Below are 14627 nucleotides of genomic sequence, written 5' to 3'. Positions count from 1 at the left end.
GGGCCATTGTCCTTGAGGCATTCAAACGCCCATTGCAGGAAAAGTTTGGGTACGAGAACTTGGCAGTTGAGTGTACAAGGACAACAAATGAGTAAATGGAAGAATGTGGATGTGGAGGGAGAGCATTTAGGAAGCCACGGCTAATATTGTATTTTCGTGCCACTTGGGCCTGGAGCGCTTTTGCAGTATTGGGACAAACAGAGCAGAAGCTTAGTATTCTTGGTGTGAAGGTTCCACGGATGATCTATAGAGAGACAGTGTTTTCAATATTTACAAAAACAGGGCAGCCTGGGTGGCTCAGCGGTTTAAGCACCCAGGGCATGATCCTGGAGTCCCTGGATCAAGTCCCACGTCGGGCTCCCTACATGGAGTCTGCTTCTCCCTCTGCCTGTGTCTCTGCCTCTCTCTCTGTGTGTCTATCATGAATAAGTAAATAAAATCTTTAAAAATAATAATAAAAGTATATCCAGGAGCTAACTCATTAAAAAAGAAATATTTACAAAAACAAACCGCTTGTAAACAGTGGAACAGTCTGAGAAACATAAAGCCCAAACTTGTCTTTCAGTGGGGCCCTGGGAATTTCCAGTGGCATTTCCAGCTCTGTTTCTGTTTTGAGTCTCAACTTGATTCTTTTCTTTTTTTTTTTAATTTTTTTTTAATTTTTTATTTATTTATGATAGTCACACACAGAGAGAGAGAAGCAGAGACATAGGCAGAGGGAGAAGCAGGCTCCATGCACCGGGAGCCTGACGTGGGATTTGATCCCGGGTCTCCAGGATCATGCCCCGGGCCAAAGGCAGGCGCTAAACCGCTGCGCCACCCAGGGATCCCTCAACTTGATTCTTTAATTGGCTTATTCTTCATTCACCCAAGATTTCTGGTGCTTCCCAGGGACCTCTGACCATGGCTAACAGAGGAGTCCTCTGCTTTGGAGCATCCTTCCTCCAGGTCTGCTGAGCCAACAATGAGCAGAGCAGGGTAGATTGGTGAAGGTTTCTTGGCTTTCTTTCCTTGCTATTCCTTACCCACATTTTGGGCAACATATGGATGAAGTGAGAAAATTTGATAATTAACAAGTAGGGGGTAGGAGGGATAATCATTACCTTTTTGAAAGTATAATATTCACATTTGGCCAGTACTTTCACATAATAGAATGCTACCTTTCATCCCCACCAATTTCATTTTTTTATTTTGTCTGATTTATATATGATCATTTAAGCCCAGCCTTTCAGAGCTGTTGGCAAAATGACTTACCTGGAATGACATGGTAGGATGAGAGTTAGGGCAAGATACCTACAGTCCAGACCTTTTCTAGTTACCTCATGGCCAGTTCCTTAGTTTTAGAGGTTGAAAGGAGCCTTGGGTTTGCCTGGAAGCAACTGTAAAAGATGTCTGTATCTTCCAGCCCTTCAAAATTAGAATGTGTAGTAGGACCTGGGGTTAAAAGTGGTGTCCCCTTGGCATAGTGTTTTCTGTCCATTTGCATATACTGGTATTTTTAATAAGTATGTTTTAAAACACAAAGCACAAAGCTTTCACTTCCTTTATGTCCTAGCAGAAGTGTGTTTAAATTTTTTTTTAGTGTGTTTAATTTTTAAGTATTCCTTCTTTTGCCCCGCAAAAACTCTCCTTTTTTCTTTTTCTTTTTCTTTTTTGAGAATCTTAAGCAGACTCCATATACACCTCACGGCTTCATCTCAAGACCCTGAGATCATGACCTGAATGAAAATCAAGAGTCAGGATACTTAACCATTTGAACCACCCAGGCACCCTGAACCCCTTACTTTTGACATAATTACCAATGGCTTTGGTTTGCTCTCATGGTGGCCTGGGGCCACTGAGAGGAGTCAGTCTTTAAAATTCTGTTCATTTGCCCTTTGGTGGAAAGAAGAGGTTAAGTTTACTACTGGTTACCACCTCCAGACCGCTGCTCTGAGTCGGGGCTTCATGTCCTAGAGGTGGCTTTAGTAGGCCTTTTATTTCCTGTTAAGCACGGAGGCAACACAAGCAGCCCCTCCTGGTGCCACTGGCAGTGCGCACTGTCAGTGTTTCTAGCATCCTTGTTGTTCCCAACGTGGGTTGTTCCGACAGTAATTGGAACTGGGAGATGGCCCCGGGCCTGTGCCCAGCTCTCCATCTGCCCCAGAACTCAGGAAACCACACTGCTTACAAAAGAACTGCAGTAAATGCCAGGACAACATCCCAAGGATCTAGCCCACTCCTCAGAGTCTCAGTGGGGTGTGGTCCACAGGCCCCTTCGCCAGAGAGGGGGGATGAGCCTGTTAGCTGTGGTGGACCCCTGGCACATGGTCAGAAGGCCCTCTGTGATCATACACACAGGACAGTGACCTGCAGAGGCTGGCCTGGAAACCCCATGATGTTGATGGGGTTCTTTTTTTTTTTTTTTAGATTTTATTTATTTATTCATGAGAGACACAGAGAGAGAGAGCGGCAGAAATATAGGCAGAAGGAGAAGCAGGCTCCTCACGGGGAGCCCGATGCGGGACTCGATCCCAGGACCCCGGGAGCACACCCTGAGCTGAAGGCAGACGCTCAACCACTGAGCCACCCAGACGTCCCTGTTGATGGGATTCTATCAGGTGTCTGCAACCCAGGATGGAAGTGCAGAGCAGATCTCACAGTTTGGGCTGTGGTCCTCTGGGGAATGTCCCTGAAACAGGAAGAAGGGAGGGCGACTGGCGCACTCTGCTGTCATCTCCTCCCAGGTTCCGGGGTCTTGGGTGTGCAGAGACAGTGCTTCTTGCTTGTCCTGTCCTCACTCAGCTCCTGCTCCCTGCAATGAGCCATCAGCAGATGCCCTAAAACCAGAGAAGAGATGTGGCCGGTCCTGTGTGCCGAGTGGTGCTGATGGCAACTCTGTTTTGTAATCCCCAGGTCCCGAAGATGGCATAGTAATAAAGACACCTTCTAATGATCGGGAGCATCTTTACCCGTGGGTGCCTGCCCGGGCCGGTGGCGTCGTGTTGAGCCGAAAGAACTTGACTACTGCTGTCCTGAAAACCTCTTTCTCTCCTAATTCATGAGCCAGCAGGATGCGGTCGCTGCACTTTCAGAACGCCTTCTCATAGCTGCGTACAAAGGCCAAGCGGAGAATGTGGTTCAGCTCATCAACAAGGGCGCCAAGGTAGCAGTTACCAAGGTAACAAGAAGGGGGTGAAAAAACGCTTTAGCCATTCCCTGGGAAAAAGCCTACCTCTTAATAACCATTGTCTGTACAACTGTTGTGTGTGGTTTGAAGCTTTCACAGAACTGGCTTTTTCTTTTTTCCAGTGATGGCAGTTTGGAGAGAAGGAAGGAGGATTAAAATGCTTTCAATGCTATTTTTCAAATGGAGTGACTTGTAATTAGCATTTGAGTCTTTAAAATCACAGTGTGGCTTTTTCTCACCTATTCCTTTAGCTAAAAGGACAAGAGATCTCTCTGGAGAAGTTGGGACACAAAAATTTATTGGGAAAAGTGTTTGTACAATAATCGCATTAGACTAGCTTGTGGACCGGCAGCCCATCCACTGTGGGGAACCTCGCTGTTCCCATCTGTATAGTGACAGACCTGGTCCAGATGCTGGGCGCCTTCTCTTTGGGCTTTCATTTCATAAGGGTCAGTAAAAATGCATAGTAGGCTTTGGAGGACATTGGTTACCCCTCACCGACAGATGACACCATGGGAGATGAGAGAACAAACTGGCCAAGGGCGCAGTTTTGTAGCAAAATGGAGGAAAGAGTTAGGTGACAAGTTAAAAATACAAAAATGAAATAATGCTGATGGAAGATACTTACTGTGCACTTAGTATTGCTCTAAGAACTACAGTCCTCTAGAAGAGGTACATTTTTGTGCCCACTGTAGAGATGAGGAAACTGAGGCACAGAATCATATAAGCAACTTGCTCAGGGTCCTTCAGCTGTTGAGTGACCGAATTGCTACTTGTACCTGCAGAGTCTGGCTCCAAACCCCACCTTCCAGACCACCCCAGACAGAGCTGTGGTGAGAAGCACAGTTTAATTTTCAAATGGCAATGTCTGACAACCTGTGGCAACAATTGGCCAGCTCACATTTTCAGTTTCTCACATGCAGTCTCTCTGTTTCATGATTCTGATGTGTGCTTCTTTGGCACCACCAAGCAGTTAGCTCAGTTTTGACACTATCTATCTGGGGATGGTGACAGGTCTCACAGTTTAAGGTCTCCATCCCACAAGAGTGCCTAGCCCCACAATACCCCTTCAGATGCCAATTGCCGAGCACGGTTGTTACCTGTGCTTTTCATCAACTGGTTATAAATCAAAGGCTCTGGGGATCCCTGGGTGGCTCAGGGGTTTGGCACCTGCCTTCAGCCCAGGGCGTGATCCTGGAGTCCTGGGATCGAGTCCCACATCAGGCTTCCTGCATGGAGCCTGCTTCTTCTCTGCTATGTCTCTGCCTCTCTCTCTCTCTCTCTCTCTCATGAATAAATAAATAAAACCTTAAAAAAATTCTTCCTATTAAAAAAAATAATCAAAGGTTCTCACAACCTCGTCCTAGGGTTTGATTAATTCGCTAGAGCAGGTCACAGAACTCAGGAAGACCTTTTGTTGGCTAGATTACCAGTTTATTATGAAAGGATATAACTGAGGATCAGCTAGATGGAAGAGATACATAGGGCAAGGTATAAGGAAAGGGGCACAGAATTTCCATGCTCTCTGAGTGCATCACCCTCCCAGCACTTCCATGTCTTTATCAACCCAGAAGTTTTCTGAATTCTCTTGGGTTTTTATGGAGGCTTCATTGGTGATTGCTGATTGACATTCAACCTCCAGCCTCACCTCCCTCCTTGAGGTCAGAGGATAGGACAGAAAGTTAACCCTCAAGCCTAGTTTGGTTCCCCTGGCAACCAGCCCCCATCCTTAAGGGCTTTCAAAAAGTTACCTCATTAACATAAACTCAGGTGTGGTTGAAAGGGGCTTATTATGAAGAACAGACTTCTTTCACTTTTTTTATTCTGGGGCTATTTCAGGAACTAAGGACAAAAGATCAACTATTGTAACAAAAGATGCTCCTATTGCTCTTATCACTTAGGAAATTCCAAGGATTGGGGGAGCTGTGAGCCAGGACAGGGACTAAAACCAAGTGTATATTTATTATTAAAAAATTCCATCCTCATTGGTTGGGAGAAAAAATATTGTTAAAATATCTATGCTATCCAAAGCAATGTACACATTAAATACAATTCTTATCAAAATACCAACAGCATTTTTCATAGAATCAGAACAAACAGTCCTAAAATTTGTATGGAACCAGAAAAGATCCCAAACAGCTAAAGCAATCTTGAAAAAGAAAAGCAAAGCTGGAGGCAATCAGAATTCGGGGTTTCAAGTTAAATTACAAAGCAGCAATAATCAAAACAGTATGGTACTGGCACAAAAATAAACACATGGGGTGCCTGGGTGAATTAGTTATGCATCAGACTCTTGGTTTCAGCCCAGGTCATGATCTCAGGGTCATGAGATTGAGCCCCTCATCAGGTTCCACATTCAGTGGGGAGTCTACTTGAGATTCTCTCTCTCCATTTCCCTCTACCCCTCCCTGTCCCTCCCCAAACAAACAAATAAATAAGCTTTTTTAAAAGACCCATAGATCAAATAAACCTGCAATTATATGGCCAATTAATCTTCAAAAAATGAAGTAAGAATGTACAATGGGAGGGATCCCTGGGTGGCGCAGCGGTTTAGCGCCTGCCTTTGGCCCAGGGCGCGATCCTGGAGACCCGGGATCGAATCCCATATCGGGCTCCTGGTGCATGGAGCCTGCTTCTCCCTCTGCCTATGTCTCCGCCTCTCTCTCTCTCTCTCTCTCTCTCTGTGTGTGACTATCATAAATAAATAAAAATTAAAAAAAAAAAAAGAATGTACAATGGGAAAAAGACAATCTCTTCAAAAAATGGTGTTGGGAAAAACTGGACAGCTATATATAAAAGAGTGAAATTGGACCATTTTCTTACACCATACACAAAAATAAATTCAAAAAGGATTCAACACCTAAATGTGAGACCTGAAAACTTACGAATTCTGAAAGACCACAAGCAGTGACTTCTTTAACATTAGACATAGCAACTTTTTTCTAGATATGTCTCCTGAGGCAAGGAAAACAAAGGCAAAAATAAACTATTGGGACTACATCAAAATAAAAAATCTCCTGCACAGCAAAGGAAACAGTCAACAGAACTAAAAGACAACCAAGTGAATGAGAATAGATACTTGCAAATTACATATTCAGTAAAGGGTTAGTGTCTAAAATTATAAAGAACTTATAAAACTCAACACCCAAGAAACAAACAATCCAATTTAAAAATGGGCAGAAAACTTGAACAGATACTTCTCCAAAGAAGACATACAATTGGCCAACAGGCACATGAAAAGATGCTCATCATCACATATCATCAGGGAAATGCAAATGAAAACTACAATGTGATAGTGTGTCACACCTATCAGAATGGCTAAAATCAACAACACAAAAAACAACAGGTGCTGGAGAGGTTATGGAGAAAAGGGAGTCCTCTTGTACTGTTGGTGGGAATGCAAACTGGTGCAGCCACTGTGGAAGACACTATGGAGGTTCCTCAAAAAGTTAAAAATAGAACAACCTTATGATCCAGCAATAGCACTTTTGGATATTTACCCAATTAATAAGCCATATATGAAAAGCTTATAGTAAATATCATTTTCAGTGGGGAAAAACAGAGCTTTTCACCTAAAGTCAGGAACATGGCAGGGATGTCCACTATCACTACTGATGTTCAACATAGTACAAGAAGTCCTAGCCTCAGCAATCAGACAACAAAAAGAAATAAAAGGCATCTGAATCAGCAAAGAACAAAAGACACTAATTCAAAGAGATGCATACACCCCTATGTTTATAGCAGCATTATTTACAGTAGCCAAGATGCGGAAGCAGCTCAAGTATCCACTGATAGATGAATGGATAAAGAAGACAGATAGATAGCAATATCATTCAAGATTTTATATACATATATATCAGAATATTATGCAGCCAATGAAAAGAATGAAATCTTGTCATTTGTGACAACATAGATGGTGCTAGAGCAAAATAAGTCAGAGAAAGAAAAATACTATATGATTTGACTTGTGTGGAATTAAATAAATGAGCAAAGGTGAAAAAGAGAGAGAGAGAGAGAAAGACAAACCAAGAAACAGACTCTTAACTATAGAAAACAAACTGGTAGGTTACCAGAGGGGAGGTGGATGGGAGAAATGGAAAAATAAGTGATGGGAATTAAGGAGTGCATTTGTCTGGTGAGATATGGAAGTGCTAAATCACTGTATCATATACCTGAAACTAATATTACACTGTATGATAACTAACAAATTAAAATAAAAACTTTTTAAAAAGTAGGTATTACTTTAATTTTTATATTGTACCTACACATAGATTAAAGTCAAATATTTTTACTGTGTTTCTCTTCCTTTTCTGATTCTCCATAGCCAACTACATTCAGTCTTTTAGGTAGTTTTCCTTTAGCGTTTACATTTATAAATGGTATCCTGATATTGTTCAATCGTGATTTTTCCATTTGAGGCATTATCTGTTGATGTAACAATATGAAAACTGGTGATTTAAGATTTAATTTTCTTTCTTCACTGCTGTCATATATGCATGTGTACATTCTCCAATATAGTTGTGTCATTACTTAGATGATATCAGCATTTGGTCTTTATGTTAATTTAACCAGTTTATTTATTTATTGTTTATTTTAAAGATTTATTACTTGAGAGAGAGTGGGGGGAGGGTTAGAGGGAGAGAATCTCAGGCAGAGTCCCTGCTGAATGCAGAGCTGGATCCCCTGACTCTGAGATCATGACCTGAACTGAAATCAAGAGCCAGACATTCAACTGACTATGCCACCTAGGTGCCCCTTAACCAGTTTATTTCTGGATGACCCATGTAGTAGGTACTATCGTTAGGTTTCCTTTTTTTTCCTTTGTAATAATTCGTTTACTCTGATGTTAATAATTGTCTTGTGTTTGTTTCCTTGGTTTTGTCTGTACATACTACAAACTATCCTCAAACTCTCCCTCAGTTGCTAATCTTCTCTCTGGATGTTCAGATGTGTTAGGTAGTCTCTCTACTGAGTCTCTTTGAAGAGATGTTCTCTGGAGCCCTCTTCCCTATTTCAGTCTGGACTGGTGGCCTGTAGGGCCTTCTAACAAATGTCACTCTTCACTATATAACTATTATCCTAAGGATTCCATTTACCATTTTCCAATATATTTATCTTCTGTTTCTGGACCCTCGTGTCTTTTTCTTTCTTGATTTACTCCCTTGGTTTGATGGGATACATCCTGTAGACAGCACTGTCCAACAGAACTTTCTGTGATGATGAAATGTTCTATATCTGTGCTAATAGGGTAGCAATGCATAGCTATTCAGTACCTAGAATGTTGCCAGTACAGCTGAATTTCACTTTTAATTTTAATTAACTAAAATTGAAATGCCACGTGTGGCTGTTGGCTACTGTATTGAATAGCACAGCTGTGATGTCTTCCTGAGAATGAGTGCATGGAAGAGATTGATCAACTTCAGACATAATCTATTGCCCCTTTCTCTTTCACACTCTCTCAGTCTAGTTATATCACAATTCTTGAGCAGATTCAGAATTACTGTGATTATGTAATTGCTGTTCATTGGTGAGCCAAGAGTTGTACTATAATTAATTCCATTTCCATTTTTATATAACTTGCTGTTTTTCCTGGACTTGATAATTGCCTTGATTTTTTAATTTGGTTAGCTTTATTCAAACTTATAATTAAGAGTTCCTCTGCCCTCCAACAAGTCTGTAAAGCAGTTCTTAGTACAATTTTCCATGACCGATCCTATCATGTATTTGTCAGGTTTATTCTTTTCCTTGAGATATCCCTTCTGGAGCCATCCATCTTTTCATTCCAGTTTGATCTGTGTTGTTCTCTAGTTCTGCTTAAACAGAGTCATCCTGAGAATTTCTTTCACCGCTCCTCTGTACTAGGTCCTATTTGCTGGAACCCATGTCACCCTTAGTTTGGTGGTGCATGGTGACTGGTAACTTCTAAAGAAAGGCAACAGGAAGATAAATGTTTTGAGAGTCGGCACGTCCGAAAAATTATCTTAATTCTAACCTCTCACTTAAGTGACAATTTGGTATGAAACCTAGGCTGAGAATTATTTTGCCTCAGAACTTTGAAGGCAGGGGATCCCTGGGTGGCGCAGCGGTTTGGCGCCTGCCTTTGGCCCAGGGCGCGATCCTGGAGACCCGGGATCGAATCCCACGTTGGGCTCCCGGTGCATGGAGCCTGCTTCTCTCTCTGCCTGTGTCTCTGCCTCTCTCTCTCTGTGTGTGACTATCATAAATAAATAAAAATTAAAAAAAAAGAACTTTGAAGGCAATATTTAATTGTGTTGAGCTTGTAGTGTTGCTGTTGGGAAACTGTTTATAGATTCTTCCCTGCGAGACTCCTGAAAAACCCTACATACCCACTCTGCCCCCATAAGGCCTACTCATTCATTCTGAACCTGGTGCAGGTAGTTCACTTAGAGAAGTATCCTGCATGGTATGCGCTCTACTCTCAACTGGTGAAATGCTGCCCATTCAGTCTAATAATTGGATACTGTTGTGTGGGTACTCACAACTCCCCACCAGACTATTACTCTGACCTGGGTCTGAGTTTATCTCCCATATCTCTCTGTGTTTGGCACAGAAGATGAGCAGTGGATTTGGAATTCAAAGACCTTGGTACAGGCACCTGCTCCATTGCTTATTAACTACTTGTTAATGTGGCCAGGGTTGCTTGACTTCCATATTACTGACATTTTAGGTCACGCAGTGCTTTTTGTGGGAATTGGTCCTATGCATGGTAGAATGTTTAGCAGCATCTCTGGCATCCACCCATTAGATGCCAATAGTGCCCCTTTTTACCCAGTTGTAACAACCAAAAATGATTCCAGAAGTTGCTTAGTATCTCCTGGGGGGCAAGATCACCATTGGCTAAGAGCCGCTGATGTAGTTAAATTTCTTCACTTCATGAGTTTCAAATTCTTCACCAAACTTTATTTTAAAGATCTCATTTTTTAAAAAAGATTTATTTGAAAGAGAGAGAGAGAGAAAGAGCCCTCACATGGTTGCGAGGGTAGTGGCAGGGCGAGAGAGAAACTTAAGCAGATTCTGCACTACTCAGACATCCCTTAAAGATTTTATTTTTAAGTTATCTCTATACCCAATGTGGGCTTGAACTTAAAACCACAAAATCAAGAGTCACATGCTCTACCAGTTGAGCCAGCCAGGTGCCTCGAATTCCTCCCCAGACTTAAAGGGTTTCCATAAGAACTAAGTGTGAGAACATTAGTTGCCACAGTTACAAAGTCTTAGTAGGTACATCATATGCAGTATTCACACAATAAGGCCCATGTACATTGAGTGAGGGAATAGAATTGTTGAGTGTAAACTGCTTTCACTTAAATAAATAGTGTTTCTGAGGTACCAGGTACTCTTTCAAGAGCCATTCAGTGATTAAATGTTTTAAACTTACCACAACTCCATTATCCTTATTATACAGATAAGGAAACTGAGGTAAGATGAGATTAGGTAACTAACCCATCCAAAGTTTCACTTAGGAAGTATCAGGACTGGGGTTCAAACACTGGCCATCTGGTTCCAGAGTTCTTGCTCTGAGCCAGCATGTTCAAATGTGTGGTTTATAACTTTGGATTGTGAACTTCCTGTGGACTACTTCTTGTTAGAATATCTTCCTTGGTATCTTGCACATGGTAGATGTAATCTGCAAATGTTTTCCTGCCTAGAACACCATCTGCACAGATATTTTAATAAAGCAGTATCCCAATAATGGTATTATACATGGGTGTAACATTTTATACTTTGCAAATTATTTTCACATACATGTTGCTCAGCCCCAGAACCTTTGAATGTACATACACAGATTTTTCTTTTGGAGTTGTAAGGAAATGGGAGGCCCCCAAAGGGGAATGACTGGTACATCTAGAAAGTGCTGGTGCTGAGACCAGAACCAGGATCTCCTGGCTCCCATTCAGATATCCTATTAGACCAGGGCTCAGACAAGGGTAGTCTCTTCTGTGTCATGGAGATTTTTACTTGGTAGCTAATAGTGTGTAGTTGTGCTATCTTATCTGCCAGGTAGGGGCAGAATTATGCACAGGACAACTCCTCAGAGTTAATGGGGTTGGGAGTTGGGAATTGGGTAGAAACTACATGTAAAAGAATTTTTTTGTATTTAAAGATTTTATTTATTTGACACAGAGAGAGAACTCTGATTAGCTATTTGCATAATTTTCATATTTAGACCTATTATTTTCATGTTGTATTGACCAACACATTTTCAGTTAGAACAGGTAACCTGACAAGGACAGTGGATATCATATGTCAGACATATCCCTAGAGTAAATTGGCTGTTAGAGATGGAAGCTTGGGATCTCCCAGTATATTGGCTCCCTTTCCCCTCACTTCTGTGCCACTGCTCTCACCCAAGTCACCTGTTATCTCACCCATCCAGCAAGTATTAATTGAGCACCTGCTTTACACCAGTGAACAAGATGGGGTGTGGGGGATGGGGTGAGAGAAGTCTGTTTTTGTTGGGGAAATTGGCAAAAATTTGCACGTTGCCCACCCTCCCTCCATGAAGATCTTCTGGCTCCTCAGTGCTCTGCCTCTTGGGTTTTCTTCTCTCATGCTGCCTCCATCTCCTTTTGCTGTTTCTGCCTCCAAAGCTGGCTTTCTTCGGGGCTCTCAGCACTCATTGGCTCTCACTCTGCACACCCACCTTGACTTACCAGTTCTGCTGGGCACCTTCACCTTCGTCTCCTGATCCACCTGGTGAGCCGCCCTCATGGGCATCTTTATCTGAATGATGTGTGGGTACCTCACAGTCATTTCATTTTTTAATGTATATTTTTATTGGAGTTCTATTTGCCAACATGTAACACCCAGTGCTCATCCTTTCAAGTGCCCCCTCCTCAGTGCCTGTCACCCAGTCACCTTATGCCCCCGCCCACCTCCCCTTCCACTCCTCACAGTTATTTCGGATCTGAATACACACCACTGACCCTATGCCCTTCCTGAAACCCAGTCCTTTTTCCATGGTCTCCTTGTTGATGAATGGCATCCATTTGCTCAGTCCTCAAGCAGAAGGTCAAACCACCCTCTCTTCTTTTGGCTGCTTTACATCCCTCCCCTTATACAAGTTCCCAATGGCCCAGCACTCCCTGCTCTGCCTCCTAGTTTTCTCTTTCCCCTGTACCATTCTAGTTGCCCCACTGATGGACAGATAGTCCCTGAGGTATTTGGTACTAAAACATTAAGCGAGATTTCTTTCTCTACAAGAGAACATATTTTATGTGAACATATTCTCGCCATAGTCACCTCACATTTTAGTTAAAAATCTTTACATACAACTTAATTTTGTTACTTCAAAACCAGTAGGTATGGGGCACCTGGGTGGCTCAGTGCAAGCTGAGCATCTGCCTTTGGCTCAGGTCATGATCCCAGGGTCCTGGGATTAAGTTTCACATCAGGCTCCCCACAGGGAGCCTGCTTCTCCCTCTGCTTGTGTCTCTGCCTCTCTCTCTGTGTCTCTCATGAATAAATAAAAATTTAAAAAAATACCAGTAGGTATTTTGCTGTCTGAATAAACCCTTTGTACCTCAATGCCAAGTGCCAACCATGTAGCAAGAGTGGTTGTGAACCTCTAGGAAGCCACAGGTAGCATGTCTTTTTACAGAGCTTTTAGGAAGCTGGTCCTTGGGTTGTTTCACTGCAGCTTTTGGTTCCTTCAAAACAACCAGACAAAGGTTATTTGATGCAACTTTAGTTAAGAAAAAAAGTGGTTTTATTTATAAAATTAACATTTCCCAGATTTCCATTTGATACCTACTGCTACCCCTGAATAATGACATAGGGATTTAGACAATTAAGGACAGATCGTGGGGCACCTGGGTGGCTCAGTCGGTTAAGTTTAGTTTGCCTTCTGCTCGGTAGTGAACCCAGTGTCCTGGGATTGAGCCCCTGTCAGGCTCCCTGCTCAGTGGGGAGTCTGCATCTCCCTCTGCTCCTCCCCACTGCTCATGCTCTTGCTCACTCTCTTTAAAAAAAAAAAAAAAAAAAAAAACCCAAGTACAGATCATGGCCTCAAGCAGTTTGTTCAAAGAGTGCACCCCCACAGTTCACTGCAGAGTAAGCAGGGAGAAAACTCAGGAGGTGGCCTCATGGGGATACTTTATGGAGGTGGGGAAAAAGGGGCCAGAGGCAAGGAAAAAAACAGAACTAAAGGCCATATGTACACCATTCCCAGAGTTTTGTAGCAGCTTTGAAATTCCCTACCAAGGCTGTGTAGTGTAGAGGGTGTGAGCATGGAAGTCAGAACCGGACTGCCTTGGGTTCTGATGCCAGTGCATTACCAAACCTTGCTGATCTCAAGGAGATTACTTCATCTCTGGGCCTCATATTGTCACCTCTGAAATGAGTAATAAATAATAGTAGCTACCTCATTAGGTTGTTTAAGAAACTAAATCAATATATGCAAAGTACTTAGAACCATGCTTAGTGTCAAATGTGGGAGCCCTCAGGAGATTCTGATGCCACAGTGGCCACCTCCTGGTCTGAAAGTCGTGGTCTGAGTAGCAGGCAGTGAGTCCTGAGCAGAGGGCACAAGGCTATTCAATGTCCTCACCTGAAAAATGAGGATAATCCCAATCTTGTGGTGTTGCTGTGAAGATTAAATGAGATGGCAGTTGTTGAGCACAATTTCTGTCATTAAATAAATGACTGTTACAAGCTTTCTTGGTTGAAGTTGAGAAGCTGAGTCTAAAATTTATATGAAAATGCAGGGCAGCCCGGGTGGCTCAGCGGTTTAGCGCCACCTTCAGCCCAGGGTGTGATGATGGAGACCCTGGAAAGAGTCCCGCGCATCAGACCCTTCATGGTGCCTGCTTCTCCCTCTGCCTGTGTCTCTGCCTCTCTCTCTCTGTCTCTCATGAATAAATAAATAAAATCTTAAAAAAAAAAAAAAGAAAGAAAATGCAAAGAAAGCACCTAGACTAGCCAAAGCAATTTTGACAAACAGAGTTGGAGGGCTTTTACTTGTTGACTTCTAGGTTTACTGTACAACTATGATAATCAACCCAGACAAGATCAAAAGAATGGAATAGGGAATCCACAAGTAGATCTACACACATGTGGTCAGTTGACTTTTGACAAACATGCCAAGGCAGTTTGGCAGGTAAAGAACAGTCTTCTCAACAAATGGTGTTGGCACAATTGGACATCTGTATGCAAAAAAAGTAAATGTATTGTAGCATATGTAAACATTAACATAAGGCTTAAATGTAGGGACTACAAAATATAAAAATTGTGGAAGAGGGCAGCTCTGGTGGCTCAGCGGTTTAGCGCCGCCTTCAGCTCAGGGCCTGATCCTGGAGATCCAGGATCGAGTCCCACATCGGGCTCCCTGTGTGGAGCCTGCTTCTCCCTCTGCCTGTGTCTCTGCCTCTCTCTGTGTGTCTCTCATGAATGAATAAATAAAATCTTAAAAAAAAAAATTGTGGAAGAAAACAGGCTA

At 42.5% G+C, this 14627-nt stretch overlaps 1 protein-coding gene across 8 annotated transcripts in view; it reads left to right on the top strand.

Moving 5' to 3' along the window:
* ANKRD6 (ankyrin repeat domain 6) overlaps positions 1–14627 on the top strand; it is a 197340-nt gene that overhangs the window by 119708 nt on the left and 63005 nt on the right. For 7 of the 8 annotated variants that reach the window (XM_077903073.1, XM_077903081.1, XM_077903072.1 and 4 more), the window contains one exon: positions 2896–3160. In XM_077903073.1, the coding sequence (XP_077759199.1) occupies positions 3041–3160 (120 nt within the window). In that variant the 5' untranslated portion in view covers positions 2896–3040. Of the gene's footprint in view, positions 1–2872; positions 3161–14627 lie in introns of those variants that run through there. The other variant, XM_077903077.1, reaches the window with a different exon arrangement.

The sequence above is a fragment of the Canis aureus genome, chromosome 7 (genome assembly GCF_053574225.1).
Source record: "Canis aureus isolate CA01 chromosome 7, VMU_Caureus_v.1.0, whole genome shotgun sequence".
In the NCBI taxonomy this organism is placed as follows: Eukaryota; Metazoa; Chordata; class Mammalia; order Carnivora; family Canidae; genus Canis; species Canis aureus.
This window is presented reverse-complemented; position numbering and strand designations above follow the sequence as displayed.